Raw genomic sequence first — 21,717 nt, 5'->3', positions numbered from 1 at the left:
TACAAACTAGCTTCTACCCGCGACTCCGTTCGCGTGGAATAGAAAATAGAAAACGGGGTAAAAATTATCCTATGTCCGTTTCCTGGTTCTAAGCTACCTGCCCACCAATTTTCAGTCAAATCGATTCAGCCGTTCTTGAGTTATAAATAGTGTAACTAACACGACTTTCTTTTATATATATAGATCAATAGCTTAGAGTTGCAACATGGACTTTAAATTTTTGCGCGCTGGTAACCCTAAAAAGTGGCACCCTGTCATTTGTAAAAGTGTCATAAGATCTTTGTATTGTGGTGCAGGTACATGTCGGGTGACATCAGCCAACCACCCATCTTTGCGACGACAACTTGCGCTGCAGAAGCAGCAGGGACGCGGCGCTGGAGAACATGTGCTGCATGTCGCAGTCAAGACCTGCAAGATGGACGCTGATCTAGACACAGCGGAGAAGTTTCTCGAAGAGGCTTGTGAGTTACAATAATAGATAAGGATAACAAATTTGACAATTATATCTATTTTAATGTTAATTTATAGTGTAACTAAGTGACAATATTTTTTCTTATGTGTAATTTCTGGTTAAAAATTGTAGAATCTTCTCTTAACTCACTATACGTCCCCACCGAGATGCTAGAAACCTACCCCAAGTTAGGGGTGACTAGGACATAGTCAACACTGGCCAAGTGCGGGTTGACTTCACACCTATCATTGGATTTCTTCTCAGATATGTGCAGCATCACGATGTTTTCCTTCACCGTAAGAACATCGGATAAATGTACATATGTTAATCGAAAAACATATTGGTACATGTCGGGATTCGAACCCAGGACCTGCAGATGCAAGTCAAGTGCTTAAACCTTGAGCCACCGACGCCCTTGTGTTAATATGGTCTATGTTAATTGGAGTTTCCATACCTATGGGTGACGCCAGGGAGGATTCAGGAAGGGTGTTTGACCCATCTTAAACCTAGCCAAGATCTAGCCGATGATCATGTCTATAGTTGAAATGTACAAGAACATGTTTGTCTAGCTTCTTTAAATAAGATAAACAATATAGTGTTTATTTTCAGACATAATGCAGCAGTTCTCACATCCGCACATCATCGGTCTTGTCGGCGTGTGCAGTTCACCACCGATATGGATAGTGATGGAGCTCGCTACGTTGGGGGAAATGAGAGCTTATCTACAGCAGAATGCGCACAGGTCTGTTAATTGATATGACAAATTTATTCAGACTAATTAAAACATGTTTCGTTACATGAGCAGGTCAAAAGATATAACTTAAAGAAGAAAAAAAGAGATAGACATACATTTATAAATCTAACTTAAAATCTAAATTTCTTGAAATGAATTTGTATTTAAATGAATAATACTAATTGTTTTAAACATAATTTGCTAACATATATTTTCCTAAATGCTGAAACTTTTATTTTACATTTAATCTATGATAATAACCATAGACTAATTAATCTCATAGATTCGTCATTTTTTTATAATGTTATAATTATTGAAATGTATATTTTTTAGATTAGAGACGTGTACTCTGGTCCTGTACATCTACCAGCTGTCGACTGCACTCAGTTATTTGGAGAGCAAGAAGTTTGTACATCGAGATATCGCCGCTAGAAATGTGCTCGTTTCCACTGCCACATGCGTTAAGGTATTTACTACAATACATATACTTGCAATACAAAGCACTTTTAGTCACGACGTGCCAAGTCAATTGTCGGATAGTATTTTTCTTTTGTTATTTTTCACGAGTTGGCACGTTGTTCACAAAAGCAATCTTAGTTCCGACGTGCCAAGTCATTAATGTTTCGTATTCCCAGTTGGCGGACTTTGGTCTTTCGAAGCGGGTTGATGACAAGTCGTACTACAAGGCGTCGCGCGGCAAACTGCCCATCAAGTGGATGGCTCCAGAGTCCATCAACTTCAGGCGGTTCACCTCCGCCTCTGATGTCTGGATGTTTGGTATGGTTCTCTTACATTATTTTTTACACTAAATTCTGTTATATTTTTTTATCGGGGGTTAATCTTCGAAAGATCCTTTGCTTCTGGGGGTAAGACACTGTTATGTGGGGTTTGACACATTAAAACTCCCTCAGTGGCCAACCTCTAGCACATTTGAAAAGAGTTCTAGGATTTTCGAGGAACGCACCGGAACCCAAATTCTCTTATATGTTAGCAGTAAAGTAAGATAAAATCGTCCTTAATTTTGAGTTCTCTGTGTAGGTGTATGTATGTGGGAGATATTGATGCTGGGCGTGAAGCCGTTCAGCGGCGTCAAGAACAACGACGTCATCGGGAAACTGGAGAACGGAGAGCGGCTCGCGTTACCTCCGCGCTGTCCGCCGCGACTCTACTCCCTCATGTCGCGCTGCTGGGCTTACGAGCCCTCGCAGCGACCTGCAGCACACGCACTCAAGGAGACGCTCTTGTAGGTCACACTGCAAATGTTGTCTAGCTTTGTGTCACATCGCTCTTAGTACATTTTGTTTCTTTTGTGTAGTGAGATCCTGCAGGAGGAGCGCAGCACGGCGTGGGACACGATGCGCCGCGAGAACCGCCGCGTGGCCGCCGCCTCCTGGGGCGACGACCCCCCGCCCAAACCCTCGCGCCCCCCGGCCAACCTGCCGCCGGGTACAAGCTCACTTACACCACGCGTAATATATATAACATACCGCCTTGACTTCGTAGTTTCTTATCAGTAAATTTATTTATGTACAGTGTTAGATTCGTCGTCGACGGCCGGAAGCGGCGCCGGGGCGGGCGGGGCGCCGCAGACGTACATCGTGGCGCAGAACCCGCTGGTGCTGGCGCACTTGCTGCGGGAGAACCAGGCGCGCGCCATCGAGCCCCAGGCGTACACCACGCCCGCATCGGTATTCAACACCGTCGCCGTCGACTTCGCCCCCGCGCTACCGGAGACCCAGCTGCCGCGTCGCGCCATCCCCCAGCCCGACGAGCTCATCGACATCCCCCTCCACACGGCGCCCATCCCCGCCGCCAGCCTGCACCGCCTCGACCCCCTCGCGCCCCCCGCCCCGACACCCGCGCCCCCCGACACGAACCCCCGCGACGAGACCCTCTCCGGCGTCGTCGACGCGCGCCAGAGCTGCGACAACCTCTGCCAGAACACCGCCCTCGAGCCCCGCCCGGACCTCTCCTCCCCGTGCCAGACCGAGACCGATGTATCCACCGACACTTACCCCAGCCGCGTGAGGTCTCTGGAGCGCAACACTAGGAGCTCCTTTTCCGCCGAGCGAGCGCCCATCCGCATGGGCTCGCTGGAGAGGAACCCCCGCGGTAGTCTCTCGCACCGCGGCTCCCCCGTGCCCGTCGCGCCCTTCACCAGGCAGCACTCGGTGCCCGCCTCCCCTCCCCCGCGCACTCGCCGCGACCAGGACGTGGGCCAGTTCTCGGTCCAGGGCTGCCTCAACGCCCAGCTGGCGGCCAGCGTCATGAACAAGATGCGCCAGCAGCCCGATCCCCCCCTCGTCGAGGAGATATACGACTTCGGCGGCGATAACGTCAAGAGCTGCGCGGCGATCGCGGCGCAGAAGGCCATGAAGCCCGCGTACCGCGCGGTCGCTACCGGCATGGCCGCCTCACATCCCACCTCGTACGGGGTCCCGGTGGGCATAGTCCAGGGCGTGCAATACGGTCAAGGGCCGTCTAAGGGCCATCAGATATCGAAATCGACTCACTTTCAGCCGCCCCTCCCCCAGGGCTGCCCCGCCCCGCCCCCCGGCTACGGGCAGCCGATGGGCGTGGTCCCTCCCATGTACGCCCCTCAGCAGGCGTACGGGTCCAACGTGGTGCAGGGCCCTCAGCCCATGCTGTACAGGCCGCAAGTCTCTTCCTCGCAGAATGCTAGTCAGATAGCGTCCACTTCCGCATACCCTGGTCAGGTCAGGCCTCAGTTCGTATCTGCGTCCTCAGTGGACTCGCACACTGTATACGCTACTCGACAAGACTGTTCCCCAGTAGTACAAGCGTCGCAGCCCACTCCGCCCATTCAGCCCACTCAGGTGATTTTGAGTATAGAGAACAAAATTTGGTTTCATATATACACCGGCACGCATGTAATTGGCGGTTTTTTTTTTTTTCATTTTGTTTCTTTTTGGATGAAGGTAGTTTGCATAGTCAAAATTTTTGAATGCATGCCCGTTTATTTTTGCCGTATATTTTATATCCCCAAATCCTTATGTAATATACATAAACACAATCCCTTTATAGTTCACGTAACATGTATTATGTAAATAATACTTATCCTGGTGAATTTGAGATTATTTCTTGTAAATGAGTCTATTCTTTTCTTTTGCAGAGTTTTTTGTGTCCGTTGGGTTTCTCCGGTAGATTTTTCGTTTTATTTTTGTTTTACCTTATTTACTTTCTTTGAGAAACCATACGTGAAATTAAAATTAATCGGGACGAAAATTTTACATCTATTCATTTATACTTTTGAAATTGTTTAAAATTTATTAATTATTGCGACTAAAATAAAAAAATCGATGATAAAATGTTTTTTATAATAATAATTTTAACGGCTCTGGATTCTTGGTCTTTTGAGCCAGTCGTTTTAGTAATAAGTTTTTTGTTATAATTAATAAAAGTTGCCATGTCCCAATTAATTTTTAAATTAAGCTTTTTTTGCAAATTTGAGTAGCATTTCAGCTTTTAGAAAATGTCAATTTATTTTCACGTTTTTATATATTAACGTATCTTATGTCCACGTATGATTTCTTTAAAAACTTATAAAAAGAACTAACTTTGTTAATAAAATAATTTTGGTGACAGATCGGGAATTGTTATAACAAATATCTACTAAAAAACATGTACAAAATTATTTGTTAACTGTCTTAATAATTTCTATATCAAGGTTAGTTCTTCAATACTTTGTCATTTTTTTTGCTATAACAATTTGAACTTTATCCTCATGTAACAGAGTCCAGAATTCGATACGGAGCAAGCTGTGGAAAAGAGACTGCTTGCAGAACTAGCCAGACAGCAACATCAGAGTGAGGAAGATAGCAAATGGCTTCAGATGCAAGAAGATAACTTGGTAATTATTACATTCACATTATTATACAGTCAACATTTATTTAATTACTAACTTTTACCCGCGACTCCGTCCGCGCGCAATAAAAAATAGAAAAGGGGGTAAAAATTATCCTATGTCCGTCTCCTAGTTCTAAGCTACCTGCCCACCAATTTTCAGCTAAATCAGTTCGACCGATCTTGAGTTATAAATAGTGTAACTAACATGACTTTCTTTTATATATATAGATAAGATATTGTCAAAACATTTAAAACATATTGTTATCTCTATTTTTTAAATAAGAATGAGAGAGAGGACAATATGTTTAAAGCTGTTTATGTAGTTTCAAACTCTATGGTAACATCTACACTTGTTATTTAGCATTACATCTCGGCATTAATTTATGATATTAACTAGCTATCGCCCGCGACTCCGACCGCGCGCATTTAAAAAAAACTTAATAGGGGTATGAGAAATAGATGTTGGCCGATTCTCAGACCTACTCAATATGCTCACAAAATTTCATGAGAATCGGTCAAGCCGTTTCGGAGGAGTACGGGAACGAAAAATGTGACACGAGAATTTTATATATTAGATGTTTTTTTTTTAACAAATAATGTCATAGAACACAAACTGTTGGTACAAAGTGTTTTTTTTTAATGAAATATTGTATTTTATGTGAACAGAAAAGGTTATCTAATATGCAAGTAGCTGTGGAAAGTGAACCGAACGAGCACAAGCCTTCAGAGCCGAGCGGACACGAGCACAGATCTAGTCAGCCCCAATCAGGTAATACACAACATGATAATATAAGCCAAAAGACAAAATATGCCAAGATAAGCCAAAATAAGCAAAGATAAGCCAATATAAGCCAAGCCAAAGTTGGTCAAGCCAAGCACATATATGTATCAATCGATTATCGATTTGTGGACGATATTATTTGCAATGTTGACTATAAACATAAATAATATTTTTAAAAAAATGACTGAAAATGTTTTTCAGGAGCAAATTCTTCGGAGACGAGTCCAGCGAACACAGTTAAAACGAAACCAAAACCAATAGAAGAGAAAGTAAGTTAAATTATAGTTAATTGATATCAGTATGATTTTTCATAATTAAACAAGCTTTTAATATGAACATATTTTTTATTAAAAGAACGAAAAAAAAAAGATTAGTAAAATTATTCAATTGCGCTGAAACCCGATGAGGTTGTGTCGTTTCATTGTGAAGTTTCTATAATCACCTTCCAGTTCCAGCATCAGATCAGCAACATGACACAATTTTTTGTCACAAAATTTGCACATGTATGGAAAATTTCAGCTCGGATCATTAACCGGGAAGTGGATCAAATTCAATATGCAAAATTGACGACAAACATCGGAACAGATGAAACTAGAAGCTTTAAATATTTGACAATGTTTGTTGAATAGTTTGTCCAAACGAATTTGACAAACATGTTTGATCAATTTGATGATATATTGATTTTTGTATGTTACAGGGTGTGGGCGAGCCGGTGTACGCGGCGACGACCTGCGTAGTACGTGCTGTGATGCGGCTGGCGGCGGCGGCGGGCGCGGGGGGCGCAGGGGGTGCGGGGGGTGCAGGGGGCGCGGCACCCCCCGCACTGCTGGCCTGCGTGCGCGCAGTGGGTCACGACCTGCGCGCCCTCTGCGCCACTGTTGACCTCATCGTTGTACCGTACCCGCCCTCCGCACAGAGGTATACTGATTTACCCCAACATAACCTACTTTTGTACAACTATTTATACAAACTAGCTTTTGTCCGCGACTTTGTCCGCGCAAAATTGAATTTAAAAAAAAATATATAAATTGTTTCTGCTTTTTTATAGTACTAATAAGTACAGACAGACTGAACATACAACAATTTAAGTTATTATTTTTATTATTATGTGCATATTTTTTTTAATTTCGCGCAGATCAAGTCGCGTTCCAAAGCTAGTCTTCCATATAGACCAGTGTTTCCCAAAGTTGGTGATAACGCCCCCTTGGGGGCGTTTGAAACCTAGGAGGTGGCGATAAGGGGCCCAAAAAATGGGGGGGCATTGAAATTAATTAAAGTAATGAAATTGTGGTTTTTAAGTTTTAGGGCTGAATAAAAATTAGGGGACTCTGAAATGTAATGGATTTTCAAAGATGGCGGTGAAAGAAATAAGTTTGACAATCACTGATATAGACAATGTATTTGTCATCAGATGGAGTATTGATACATTTTTGTGTCTGTTTGTGACAATGTGTGACGTGTGTGTATGTATGGTGTCAGGGAGGTGGAGATGGCGCACCAGGTGCTGAGCAAGGACATGGCGGCGCTGGTGGAGGCGATGCGGCTGGCTGTGCGCTACGCAGACACCACGCTGCAGCACGAGTACACCAAGTGAGACATTCTTACTGACATCTGTGTCAACAAAACTTAATTACTTTGACAGCTCACGTCTATAAAATATTAAAACATTTTTTAGGCAGTTAATATCATACTTAATTGACGGGTGTCGTGGAAAAATTTAAGTCGTAGTTTAAGATTTCAAAATTAAAATCCTAAATAATTGCTTAATATTATATTTTAGCTTAATTCTGAAATAGTAGATAATTTGAATATTTAGACTAGTTAAACTATCTTGATTGATAATTATTGTTTAATTGTCTGAAGGAGCATGCTTGCAGCAGCGCATGTGCTAGCAATGGACGCCAAGAACCTGCTCGATGTGGTGGACTGCATCCGCGACAGGCATCCTGAGGTGGACTGGCGCGCCGCACTGCAGCCACCGGACACCGACCCCCCACACGCACCCCCCACTAACATACACCCCCAACACACCCCCCTACAGGAGGACGAACCCCCACCACCAAAACCAGACTTCAAAATAAACCAACCTGTCACAACAATACTGACAACTGAACATTCTTCTAAAGAGCACAACAGTCTTCCTGTTACATCGAATAGGGTGTCAACACTGATACATAATTATAATTTATATGGCAATGTTAGAGAACCTCAACATATATATGGCAACACTGAAGTGGGCGGCTCCTTCCAACATTCGACGTCCTGTGATGATTCCAAAATCGATTTAGCACCTCTGGAATCTGTTAAAAGTCGAGTACAAGCGATATCGGGGAAAACAGAACCCCCTGTATACTCGATTACCAAAAAAATGGTCCCCGCTGAAAATAATGACGAATGATACATTATCGCTTTGTAGTGGATATTTTTTTTAACATCTCTAATGAGATTCAAATAGCTTTATTTTTGGGGCTATGAAGAGATTAGACTTTATTTAACGAGCATTTACGAATTATTTTTGTTTACCCAGCTTCCGTAGTATGCTAATTACGCAATCAACGTGGAAAATCCTAAATTCAGATTTTTTAATGCAAAAAAATTAAACAATGTCATTCAAATATTCAAATTTAATTTCTGTCACCGTTTTTTTTAACTAGACTATTGAAAGTACTTATTATTTTTTATATAATGGTAAGGCCATTACGCTAGTTTCCATTGCCGAAAAAAAAAATATATATTTTTTTTAAATTTGTCTGTGCAGGTTTTTTTTAATTGACTTTTAGGTTATTTAGTAGTGAAAAGTGACAGTTAATATATTTTGGCTTATTTTATTATAGCTCTGTGATAGAGTTTTGAGAGCTTATTTGTGTTTTAGGAGCTTATGCACATTGCTCGTAGTCGCGAAGCTTACAGTCTAACTTTTGCTCAATATAATATGTAGCGGTTAGACGCCACGTGTTCATTACAACTCGGAACTATTTATTATCTGTGAATGCAGCGTCACATTCTTCGGTTTCCATTGTCAATAGACTTATACAGAAACATTTCGTCAAAAAACTAAGATGATGTTTTTGTTGGCTTTTCAGCAATGAAAATTGAAGGTTATAATTTTTATCCTTATTAATTACTTTAAATAAAAACAACTCATAGACAAAAACACTATAAAAACTGTTTATTATATTTGTAAAATTAAAAAAATATATATATATATAGTCATTATTTACATTGTTTTTTACAGAAATACTATGTATTTATATAAAATGTGACGTTGCAATGTATCACAGGATGTATCTTATCATGTATTCATCGAATATTTTATTGTATTATTGGAGTTTATCCATCCCGTATGTCCTGCCGTAATCATTATCTGTTAACTGATGAAAATTATTATGTTATTTAAAATTTATCCAATTGCCGGTTTACTTAAAATTAGTCAAAAAAATGAAGAGATAAAAATGTCTTTTTTACACTTTTGTATTGTATTAATTGAACTTTTTTTTTTCATTTTTTAAATTACGGTAGGAAATACGTGAAAAGGACAAATTAAAATTATCGGATTCGTCATTTGGGACTTTGCGCATGCAGTTTAATTTTTTTTGCGGAATTTAAACATTAGTTTTTTATCGTAGAAACTAAAAATTAAAAATAAACTAAAATTTTCTCAAAAATGTATAATAATAATGCTACAGAAAAATAAATTAACTAAATTTTTAGCCGACTTCTTTTATATTATGGTCACCTTAGCTGGTGGAAGAGATTATTAATGTAGTGGAAAAAGGGCTTTACAAATTATCGTGTAATGAATTTCGCATGCGCCAAGTCCCTAATATATTAGTTGTATATCTATCAACATATCATCAGCATTGTTGCGCTTCTCAGATATCATATGTCATGTTGTCAAAATGGAGATGTTCTACATATGTTTTCCTTCACATTTATTAAAAAAAAAAAAACATTCATTTAAAACTGCAAGACTCCATTTTGTACTGCCATTGATGTTAGTAAAAATGTTGCCAGTAAAAAAATAGTATATTTAAAATACAAAACTCGCAAGAATTAATTTTAATTGATATAATGCACTGAAAATATCGATTATTTTCATACAAATATACGTACACTTAATTAGTTTTTATGCTTACTGTGTATTATATGATTAATTTGGCTTCAGAACAATCATTTTCTTCTATATTGTCTATAGTTGAAATGATTTGCGTTACAGAGCATTAATCTCCTCTATATTGTCTATGGTTCGTAAGAATAGTTTAGTATTATTCTGTAATCTATGGTGTATTAATAAAAATTTATGTACATTTTCAGTTATTTAAGGTGAATCTAGTGTCACAACTTGACCCAGCATTTAGTTAACTACATTCTAACTCAGTATTTACCTGCTATCAAGTTTTTTTTCTGTAAAAATGTACAAAACGAAACGGTTATCCATAATTATTTTAACTTTTATCCAAAGTTTTAATATAAGCTTACTTAGAGATCTCAGATGGAATTTTGTTTAGATTCGTAGTGCATTAAATTGGTTAGTTTTTTAATGTTATGTCAGAATTTATTTATTTGATGAATCTTTCGCGGATTTTATTTGTAAAGTTGTTTTTTTTTCCCTAATACGTTAGCGTTAAGCAGGATGTCATTCCAAAGTATAATAATATTGTAAGCGGAAAGTGTAGTCCCATATATAGTAGGTGTGAACAGGCCGAGATTATTTTACATATAACCGATACTGTTTTGGACCGGTTTATGTTTATGCAAACTGAATAAAGGACAAAATCATTTACAATACTTATGTTTTCTTTAACTATAAATCCCTTAGAAATATGATGTTAATTTTTATAAATAGATGCATAAAATTTCATCAATAAACATAATAAAACAAAATAAAACCAAAAATTTTTCAAGGCAAATACCATTTTATTACGAATATCATCTTATTTTGATAAATTTTTGAAAAACATTGTTACAAAAAAAATTAAACCAAGTTAGTATGGCAATAACTTAAAAGAACAGACATACAACTATCCAGTATCCTCTTTATTACATACATATACAGTTTTTGCAACTCGTAGACCTAAACTTTGTTAACAGTTACTCTTTAGTCATGTCTGTGAAAGTATTAACCCAATTATCTCCTAGCAATGTTAGTACATTTGTTTATCAACTAGGAATTAAAAAAAAAAAATAGAAAACGCCTAAAAAGTGTGTTGTGGCCTAGAAACCTTTGATTAGTGTTACCGAGGAACTGTGGTCTAATTTAAAGATTTAAATGCATCTTAAAGTGAGTAAAAATCTTATTGCCACACTTTAAGATGCATTTTAGTTCAAACTGATTCAATACAAAAAAAATTATTAAGGAATCAACAACTGATATAAGTTAAATTACAAGAATTCAAATGCAAAGAATAACTTTAAGGTACATTTTCAATACTTAGTAGAGCATCCTCTATGGCTCAAAGTTATCAATGGAAACGCACTTTTATGTGCTAGTGTAATACCAATCTAATAGCAATAGTTACCAACATTTAATCTTTCTACCTAAAATTCATACTCATCTTATCAAACGATTATTAATGTGAAAACTATGCAGTGATAAATAATATTGCATATTAAAAGTTATTTTGCTTTTAAAAATGACGCGATAAAAAAAAAAGAAAACTGTCCAAAATGTTGAAATTCAGCAGTCGAGGAAGTTGGCAGCCATAAGGAGTTCCAGAGCTATTTCCGGAGCAATGGGAAATTCCGGGATCTCAGTAGAAGAGTTTGTGTACCGCACTTTGTATGTGAAGTACATGCACACCTTCTGTAGCACATGCGACCTATAAACCATAGATAATTTATGTAGAAAGACAAACCTAAACAATTTTCATGACAAATTGCATATTTGTTGCTAAAACTCGTGAATTTAAAATTTTATTAACACCATTTTTGTTACATAAGTATGTAAATAGCTACTCATATATAACAATATTGCTCTACTTTATCTAACAAATATATCTATTATCATCTCCCTTGCCTTTTCCCACTCATGTGGTCGACCACCGAATAAAATTTTTCGACCACAGAATAAAATTTTCAGTATCCTTAATGGTAAATAACCAATCATAGTAGTATTTGTAGCACCAAAAGGAAAATCAATACAAAGCTGTTAATCCATATAAGTTGTACGTGTTTCCAATAATTTACACTTTTAAATACATTTTAAAACTGATTTTTTGTAATTTGTAAGGATTTTTTTCTTTTTTTTTTACAAATATATCTATGTTGTTTCATATTACGTGATACTGAGTCGCACGCTGAAATGTCATATTTTAGAATACTTCTAAGAATAGTATACCAATAGACTATAGCTATTTAAGCCTTTCATAACTAATTTAAGTAAGTTTATTTCTGTATTTTATAAGACTGTTCAATATTTGAATAAACAAATAAATCTCCAATAATAAAGGAAAAAGATAAGTAAACACACAATTTAACAACATCCTTTACATCATATTATAGAGGTAAAAAATGAAACTTACGGTATTTCTCTAAAATTAACTTCATTAGCTTCATTTTCCGCAAACTGTCCGGGTCCACTGAGCATTGCTTTGATCGTCCCTGAGGTGAGCGCATGCTCTCTCTTAACTATGAACTCATGTCCATCCGAGGATACCAGCTTTACGTACATCGCATCAGGACCTTCACAACCTCCATACACTTTCTCATCGCCAACTGAAACATATCAATCTTTGAAATGGGCATTTCTTATTTCAAAAGCTTTAATACTGTCAATAATAGATATATAGAACACTAGCTGTCGCCCACGACTCTGTCCGTATGCAATTAAAAAAAAACTTAATAAGTATGTGTTCTTCCAGACTATGTTCTACATCAGTGCTAAATTTCATCAAGATCCGTTGAGCCGTTCTGGAGATAACTTCAAACAAACATCCATCCATCTAAACATTAGCATTTATAATATTAGCAAGATTTTATGCTTTGAAGTAGCATAATGGATATTGAAAGTGGGATTTTATTTTCTCCATTTTCAAATTTTGACATGCATTAATATGTGGGATATATCCCTCTATGTATACATAGTGTTCTTTCACTACAATAAAGAATATGAATAAAAATGATTTTTATTATTTATTGCAACTGAATATTTTCTAATCTCTTAAACGTCTATAAACTGTTTTAACAGTAGTGATAATAAAAATGTTTACCAGAGCCGGCAGCAGTGCCGAGCGAACGCTGCTCCTCCACATTGACCGTGGAGCCCCCAGTAGCTACAGTAGACTCAGACATTATATCTGTAATTTAAAATAAAAACAAGGTAGTAAGGTATCTTTAAATATTTAAAATACAAAAATATATAACACGAATTGAAATATATCTTGTATTTGTTAGTACAGTTTAAATATTCCACAAAATAATTAGAATAGAAATTAGATTGATATTGTGTTGTGAAATCATTTTGTAATACTACTGGGAATAATCAATTCAAAAAGATTCTCACGATATGTTTACAAGATACCTGTTAAATTTTGTAATTGTAAATTTAAAATATAATCAAAAAGTCTTTGCTGGTGTAAATTATAAGATAAGGTATAAAATAGAAGAAAACCAACCTCAATTTATTAAAATCACTGACGGTGTAGACTATAATAGGAGGATGAAAAGTGAAATATTATCGCGCGCTTGGATCTGTTTATAATTCCGTACAGTATTAAATTCAGTTAAAAAAAATATCTATGATGATTCAGGTTATTTTTATTTAGAAAACTGCTTTCCTACTCCTTTTTCGTAGGAATTTGACAACCAGAGACCCAAACCAAACCAAAGAGTATAATAAGTAAAGTCTAGTAAACTAAAATTGGTGTTTTAAAAGTTTGTGTAAAATAGTCTGAATAAAACTTTAAGATGAGCGACAACTTACGATAATATACAAAACGATCAATTTTTTAATAATTCTGCGAAACAATTTACTTTTACGGAAGTGTTAATTGTCATCTCAAAATCTAAAATTAACAGCAACCAAAGGGTAAAACGGTAACACCAAAAAGAGGGGTCGTCGACGATTCGGCGGATTTTTTTTGACATGGCTTTTTGGCTTCATTTCATTATTTTGACATTTCGATGTCAACCGCTACGTATTTCATTAGAAAAAGGACTTATTCTATCGTTTATCACCTGGTATCCACTTTTTTCACTCGAATAAGAGCATAAAGACAAGCATCCGCAATCGTCTTTGCTAGTTACTGTGAATGAATGTTACAAATTCAGAAAGAAACATGTGACACGAATACGAAAAAGGGCTTCCAGACCGTCAATGTGACAGAAATGTTTTCTGCCATCGTGACGAGCCAGCGCCACCACGGAACCGACTATAGCACGTCGTGCGATCATCGGCTAGTGATATAGGGTAAGCACACAAAAATGAGCGCGAGATGGCTAGTCCGCCACCGAACCCTAGAGAAGACGAGCAGGGCGGCTCCGAATTCTCGGAGGAGACGAGGAGGGACCGCCCGGCCGCCCCGCAGAAGACGTTCATAGCGCCGCCCGCGTCGCAGCTGCCCACTAAGCTGCAGTACGTGACGCGCCGAGTGTCTGGTCCGAGCAGCATCAAGAATGTGTACCCGACGGTGAAGACGGTGCGACGCGTGCCCACGTTGCCCGGGAAGCCGAAGGAGGCCACCACGAGTTCGGCAGGTGGCGACCGGCCGGGTCCTGCGCCCGCAGCGCCCGGCCGGAGCGCGCGCCGCGACCGTAACAAACGTCACGTCTGTACTACCTGCGAAAAGCGATTCTCCAGCCCCGGCAAGCTCAGTCAGCATCTTCTCTCGCACACTGGTGAGCTTCCCTTCTCTTGTGAACTGTGTGATAAGCGTTTCAATTCAAAATTTAAGCTTGTGCGCCACGGCCTCATTCATAGTGAAGCTCGGGCCTTTGCATGTAACATTTGTGGTAAGACTTTTAATAGGAAAGATCATCTCAGTAACCACGTGCGTATACATAATCCGGTTAAGAAAATGTATACATGTGAAAGGCCCGACTGTAGGAAATCGTATACATCTCAGTTAAGCTACCGTAAGCATGCCGCCTTGCATTCAGCTGAGGAAGGTAACTTGCAATGTAAGATCTGTGATGAGACTTTTAGCACTCGTCAGGAAATTGTTTACCATCTCAAAGTGCATTCCGGTAGTCGGACTGTGAAAAACGAGACTGATAAGAAATTTCCATGTGATTATTGTGACAGAAAGTTCTTCACAGCAAAAGATGTACGTCGTCATCTAGTTGTACATACAGGTAGACGTGATTTCTTGTGCCCATATTGTCCTCAAAAATTTGGACGCAAAGATCACTTGGTCAGGCATGTCAAGAATGCTCACCCTGAGAAGTCTTGGAGGTCTGCAGCAGTGGGTACGTCAAGTGAACCACCACCAGAAGCATCCGCCTTTGAAGAGAGTTTCTCCGACTTTCCCATAGAGGATGTAGATTTTAAAATCTGGAATCCTGCATCACCTAAAGCAGGTACATCTGAGGGACGGACTAGAGTGCCATCCACAGATATCATTGTAGAAATGCCAACAGACCTTGATATTAAAGTGGAACCTTTAGAAATAAAACAAGAACAACAAACTTCGCCTGCGTATGAAACTTTCGGTCCTGAATATGAAGTGTTTGTTCTACCATCAACATTTCCAGCAACGCCGTCCAACTTGCCGTATATACCACAGCCGCTATCTGATCCGGAGCATTTACTCAGTCCTGATAGTGTGCAATCAATCTATATAGATCCAGGGGAAGGGACGTCAGGGTTACCAAGTGACATACTGCTATTAGAAGAAGGTGAGCCGACGTATGGGGCAGAGGAAGGTCGCCGACAGCGGCTGCCAGCGTTCACGCAAGCTTTCCAGACAACTCAGAGTCCCAAGCCACCCCCTCCACCGCCGCCACCGCACTAGCCGCGCCGTGTCGTGTCGCGCGGCAGATTCCTGCATTTAGCTTTTGTTGATTCAGAGCTACCTCATTAGGTAAGGTCGGTCTAAGCTGTAATATAGTCCCTGTAAAACTAATGCATAATTCAATGTTTTATTTTTATAAACAAACGTGGAGGATGTCTTCAGAATATATTGCCAAATTGTAAGCATATTTTGTTCGTCTCGGATATACCAAAATATTTCCGAATTCTACATGAAAATGTGATCTAGTCGTGTATGTACTTTCGGAATTGTAAATTGTTTATTGTTAGTGTACAACTTTGAGATGCAGTCTAAGTGGGACCAACTGTGAGATGTTAAATGGCGATACAGTAGTTCGTAGTTTTCGATGGGTCACACAGTTTTGTAGGTTGACAATAATATTAGTGAACGAAGGGTATCGGAGGATTGATGTCTCTTGAAAGTGGCACGCTGTATAATATGTTTAGAGATGCATGCCACTTTCGAACGTGATATAATAATACAGCAAAGAGCATATTCCTCCGAATGTGTGTAAGATCATAGTGTGGGTACTATATCATCAGATCTGTTTATAAATAGTATAAAAATCTGGATAAATAAAGCAATTTTAGGGTAAGGATACTTATTCTATGATTTAGAATAATTTTGTATTCCGTAATCCTTTTGCATCCTTCAGCTAGCAACAAAATGCAATAAACTACCATTATACCTCAGAAGTGTACTACTTCCTTAGCATATAAGACAATAGAATTGGGTCAGTTGTGATAAGCAAACTAAATGAAGTCTGAGTTTACATCTTTTCAATACAGTATGTGCCAACATTAAATATTTTTAAACATTCATTGAATAAGGTAATTCAAATTAGCTAAAATATTTTGTATAAATACAGTTTTACAATTGCTGAAAAGCTATAAACAAATATTGATTCAAAATCTGTTCAAAATGTTTGGAAATTGTTGATAAAAATATCAATGAATTTAATCCAAATGTTGGGTTGAAAAATCATTGCAATGCAATGAAGAATCGTTTTTTGCCTTGCATTTTACAACTCTGTTAATATCAAGGGTAATGTACAATATTTTATTTACAAGATTTTCAGCATCTTTACTTTTGTTGTCACTTCAAAGTTGGACTTTAAAGGGTTTTGTAGAAATGATAATTTCAAGGTGTAAAAAAATATATTTTGTACAATAGCAGGCAATAGATAAAACTCCTAACGCTAGGTTCTGTCTTTAAAAAAGAAATATTGTAGTATTTTAGAGTTTAAAAAAAAATTAAAAATGCATTTTTTTTGGTCGATATTTTTTTTTAATAATTTTGATATAATTATTCTTGATACATAAAATGTTAAATATGAAAAAAAAAATGTTTTCTTGCTTAACTTTCTTGATTGAATGTTTAGCGTCTAGTTTTGTCGAGGAATGAAAAGTTTTTAAATAATGGAGATCCAATGTTGTACATGCTTTATATTATAGATTTTGTAAATAATTCTAATCTTTTAGGTTAATAGGTGTAAAAAATTTAAACTACCTCAATTGCAACTTACTGTTATGTCTAGAAATTTAAAAATTAGGTTAGTGAGAGAAAAGTTAGATTTTTTTGTTTCTTTTCGAGAAAAACATGCAATGGATAGCTGCTATTACTTTTTGTGTTTAACTGTTAACGTTAGTGTGTGCTGCGATATCTAAATCTACGTATGTATGATTAAGTTTTTAAATCATTTCGCTTTTTATAATTCATTAATGAATACAAGAAAATTAAAAAAAAATGTAATCAATCTTTCATTAACATTTGTGATTTGATGTTATTCAAATATATTTTCGAGAAAGAAAAAAACAAAAAATAAATCTTCCCATGTAAAGTAAATTTTATTTTAAGTGATTCTATTTCGTTGCGCAAATATAATTTGTTTACAACTTTCATATATCTTTTTTTTAAAATCAATAAAAACTTTTTTCTATTCAAAGCAGTTAATGACTAGTCATAAAAAAGCAGCACATATGAGCTCCTCTAGCTTTTGAAACTCCAAACAGATATTAAATGTGAAATATAATAATAATCAGTACAACGCGTGACATAGCATTATATATTTTTTTAAGTATTTAAGTATTGGTACAGAAATATACAACGATGTATGCAATATATTATTGTATTGTAGTTTTTAGATATAACATACATTATTGGTTAACATGTCAAAGACTATGACCGTAATATTCCTGTCTCTTTTCTTTCTATAAATTTTCTATTTGTATTTATTTATTTAACTATAGTCAACTGACGATAAAAGTGTATCTATATTGTCTTGAAACACAAAGTGTTCATTTTTTTCCTTTTTATTGGGAAAATTTTATTGCATAATTGTAATTGTTAATTTTTTTTTGTATCCCAGTTTTATAATGAGTGTGACTCATTATTATTTTTTATTTTTTTTTTAAATCTAAAAACATGTTGTGTAATGCCAAAAAATTACATAATTATATTTTTGACTTTAAATTCTTTAAGCTTTCGAATATTTTTTTTATATTTATGTAATCTATGGTAAGTTCAGTAAATACAACAAAGGTGCTATGAGTTAGATCAATACATTTTTAATGATAAATTAATAATTATAAACATATCTTTTTAAATGACACCATCATAAATGTTTTGTGAGTGCTTCAACTATATTGTCTTTGGATGATTAATAATTTCTAACTCATAGTAAGCCATGATACTGATCAAATAGGTATACGTAATTTTGGTACATAACATAGGGGCCTTATTAAAATAAAAAATATTTAGATCATGTTTGAAATGTAAAACAAAAAAAAAATATTTTTTAGAGTTCGTAAGATGTTTTAATAGAAAAGATCTATTTTTGTTACGCTTTTTCGAGTAATAAATCATTTTTTATATTAAATGTTGAAGTACACTTTTGTGTGACAAATTGCGACTGTTTTGTTAGAATTGGAGAATTATTTGTGTGATTTTTATATATTTACAGTTTGACATGTAAGATGGTTTATGTGTTCATATAAATTTTGTAAAAAAAAAAACTTTTTTTTGGTTAAAAATACATTAATAAATAACGTTATATTTGATAAATTACATATCAATTTTTGTATTTTTTTTAAAAATTTTCAGTCTAGATTTTTCAATTCTAACATATACAGCTGTGAATAATTAATATTTTGATACATTGTATTTAGCAACTAACAATTTTGAACGGAATAAACCCTCGCAGGATAAAAAATATTGAATAAACATTGTACCTGGTTTATAACATGTTGTAGTTACTGTCTTCAATATAATAAATATTTTGGACATCAATTGCTTTTATATTTAATATCTTCCTAATATTATAAACTAGCTTTTACCCGCGACTCCGTCCGCGTGTAATAAAAAATAGAAAACGGGGTAAAAATTATCCTATGTCCGTTTCCTGGTTCTAAGCTACCTGCCCACCAATTTTCAGTCAAATTGATTCAGCCGTTCTTGAGTTATAAATAGTGTAACTAACACGACTTTCTTTTATATATATAAATGCGAATGTTTAGATGGATGGATGAAAAGATTTTTGTTACTTCCAAAACAGCTCAATGGATTTCGCTGAAGAATACTTAGGCTACTAGTTATGTATTTTTTTAACGGGACGACAGCTATATATTTAGAGAGTGATATTTTCTGGACACGTTCAATGTTATGGCGTCGATTTCCATGTTCACTTTTGTACATGAAAATGTACATGCCATTTAATATGACATTCATAGAGAAGTACTTTAGTACTAACAAAGTAATTAAGTATATTTTTGAATAGGACTAAGTAAAAGGAAAGGAAGGGATAGACAATATGCAGAAGTAAATGAAATATACAGTAAATTTAACTTATTCCAACTGAGGACATAAAAATTGGTAAACAATTTAGGCGAGACCGGTGCATAGAGCAGTGGATTATTATCGCAAACAAAATAGACCTTTATCCAATTGAAACAAGGTTTAATTTTACTTTGTACGTATTTTTTTATCACGAGTAAGCGTATAACAGACGTGAAAAGTAAAATTTAACCTTATTCCAATCATATAAAGCTCAATTTTAAAAATCTGTTTTGCTCTTCAACTCAACTATGTGAACGGATCCTTAGGATTTGGTATTGAAATAAAAATATGCCAGCAAATATAGATGAAATACATTTTTATTGGTGTTCAATTCATTAACAAATAACATGTAGACTTAGAAACCAGAGATAACAAAAAAAATAAATACGTACCTAATCCATGGTAAAAACAGAGATAATGAAATGCAATAGAGGACAAACGATTAACTATAAACATGAAATTTCTATACACAGGTCAACTTTATCATGCGTTTCCACTGAACAAACATGTATAAAACATATTGCCGACTATTTTCTTCTGTAAGAAAATGAGAGAAACAAGATGTTTTAGGTGTAGTGGAAACATACGTTTAATATAAAATTTTACATTTACATTGATATACATTTAATATTGTAAATATAGTTTGACAATAAAATACAGAGTCATCGAACTCGATTATTTAAAATTTATCTAGAAATTATACTAAAAAAAAAAAAAAATTGTACTAAAATACTAACACCGCCACAAGGCGGGTGAGGCCGCGGTATCAAATATACTTTTTTTTCTAGTAAAAAATATTGCTTCGTAACAAAGATGGCGCCAAATGTGTCGAATAAATGCAAGTATAAGAGATAATTGTTCAACAAAATCGATTTTTAGTTCAATCGATGTTATATGACCACAATATCGGCAAATCAATGTTTCGAGCATAAATATCAACTGATAATGTCAACAGAATTTTTTAATTTATTTAACATAATAATAATAATATATTAATTATTTACATGTATATTTTTAAAGTTTTTTTTTTACTATTTTTGTTAACATAACATTGATGTTACGATTTTTTAATATCTATGTTATATTTGACGTTATCGGTGGTATTAAAATTCATATTAATTTTAAAACATCACTATTTTATAAATAAAAAGCCACATAACATCGATAATATTGCTTTCGATTTTAGAATTACCATAAAAATCGATATTCCTAAATTAATCACAATATCGATGTTTTCGAAATATTTCAATATCGATATTGATCAAATATTTGACATATCGATTCGTAATTTTTTTTTAATTTAATAAAAACAGCGGACCTTCTTGCATTATGTATGTAACAATAATTAATAGCCAAATTAGTTTTGTAATTGAATTTCCTACATTTTTATTTTATTGCTTTTTAGTAGTTATGCTGGCAACACTTAAAAAAAATATATTTTTTAAATTGGTAATAATTATCCCTAACAAGTTAAAACCAGTCACCAAGGGTATAGTGCGACAAATTTATATGACCCGATGAGAAGCACTAATACTAATTGCTAGAAAATATGTTAAATTATACATAAATATAGACAATTACAAGACAAGGCAGTTACAGTTTGACAAGAAATTTGTAACACATTTTTGGTGTTAGTTTATCTATTCCACCTGAACTAAAACCCCTAGTGGTAATAGTCTAAGTATTCCTCCCTGTGAAAGTTTTAACATCCTTTATAGTTTTGTATAATCGCGCCAACAAATGAAATATTAACACACACATTTCGAAAAATAGACAATGAAAAAATGTAACGTTGTTTTACTACTGTAAAATTGTATTATATATGTATAGATATTTTTGGTATGTTACCAAGTAGGAATAAACTTTACTAAATAATATTATTGTTTATTTGTTTAATAGAATAAAGATTTTTGAGTTATAAAAAAAAATGTGAGCCGTCATGGGACGCCTGGCAGATGTGAAACATCGTGTGTGTACAAGTAATATGAATAAAAGATAATATTATTACAAGAATGAAATATAGCCTAATGAAAAAATGAAGTATTACGAATATCTTACAGAAAATGGTAATTTTATTTACGTA

The 21,717-nt window shown here is 35.6% G+C and overlaps 3 protein-coding genes across 8 annotated transcripts in view; 2 read left to right on the top strand and 1 right to left on the bottom strand.

The window, feature by feature from the left end:
• LOC106718652 (focal adhesion kinase 1) overlaps window positions 1–8,392 on the top strand; it is a 119,827-nt gene extending 111,435 nt beyond the window's left edge. For 5 of the 6 annotated variants that reach the window (XM_045684412.1, XM_045684410.1, XM_045684411.1 and 2 more), the window contains 13 exons: window positions 297–461; window positions 1,061–1,193; window positions 1,518–1,650; window positions 1,820–1,961; window positions 2,223–2,427; window positions 2,500–2,630; window positions 2,718–2,872; window positions 4,939–5,055; window positions 5,718–5,820; window positions 6,034–6,101; window positions 6,530–6,750; window positions 7,312–7,422; window positions 7,696–8,392. In XM_045684412.1, the coding sequence (XP_045540368.1) occupies window positions 297–461; window positions 1,061–1,193; window positions 1,518–1,650; window positions 1,820–1,961; window positions 2,223–2,427; window positions 2,500–2,630; window positions 2,718–2,872; window positions 4,939–5,055; window positions 5,718–5,820; window positions 6,034–6,101; window positions 6,530–6,750; window positions 7,312–7,422; window positions 7,696–8,230 (2,219 nt within the window). In that variant the 3' untranslated portion in view covers window positions 8,231–8,392. Of the gene's footprint in view, window positions 1–296; window positions 462–1,060; window positions 1,194–1,517; window positions 1,651–1,819; window positions 1,962–2,222; window positions 2,428–2,499; window positions 2,631–2,717; window positions 3,603–4,936; window positions 5,056–5,717; window positions 5,821–6,033; window positions 6,102–6,529; window positions 6,751–7,311; window positions 7,423–7,695 lie in introns of all 6 variants that reach the window. The other variant, XM_045684413.1, reaches the window with a different exon arrangement.
• Window positions 8,393–11,431: 3,039 nt separating this feature from the next.
• On the bottom strand, window positions 11,432–13,650 carry LOC106718730 (elongin-C). The gene is made up of 4 exons (XM_045684541.1): window positions 13,446–13,650; window positions 13,041–13,127; window positions 12,354–12,546; window positions 11,432–11,651 (listed from the first exon to the last, which is right to left on the bottom strand). The coding sequence occupies exons 2-4, from the start codon at window positions 13,120–13,122 to the stop codon at window positions 11,510–11,512; spliced, it is 417 nt and encodes a 138-aa protein (XP_045540497.1). The 5' UTR covers window positions 13,123–13,127; window positions 13,446–13,650; the 3' UTR covers window positions 11,432–11,509.
• Window positions 13,651–13,887: 237 nt separating this feature from the next.
• LOC106718697 (zinc finger protein PLAG1) lies at window positions 13,888–16,595 on the top strand. Its single transcript, XM_014512855.2, has one exon. The coding sequence runs from the start codon at window positions 14,265–14,267 to the stop codon at window positions 15,780–15,782; it is 1,518 nt and encodes a 505-aa protein (XP_014368341.2). The 5' UTR covers window positions 13,888–14,264; the 3' UTR covers window positions 15,783–16,595.
• Window positions 16,596–21,717: the final 5,122 nt, after the last annotated feature.

Source organism: Papilio machaon, chromosome 26, assembly GCF_912999745.1.
Source record: "Papilio machaon chromosome 26, ilPapMach1.1, whole genome shotgun sequence".
NCBI lineage: Eukaryota > Metazoa > Arthropoda > Insecta > Lepidoptera > Papilionidae > Papilio > Papilio machaon.
The sequence above is the reverse complement of the archived record's forward strand: the minus strand, read 5'-3'. Positions and strand labels throughout refer to the sequence as shown.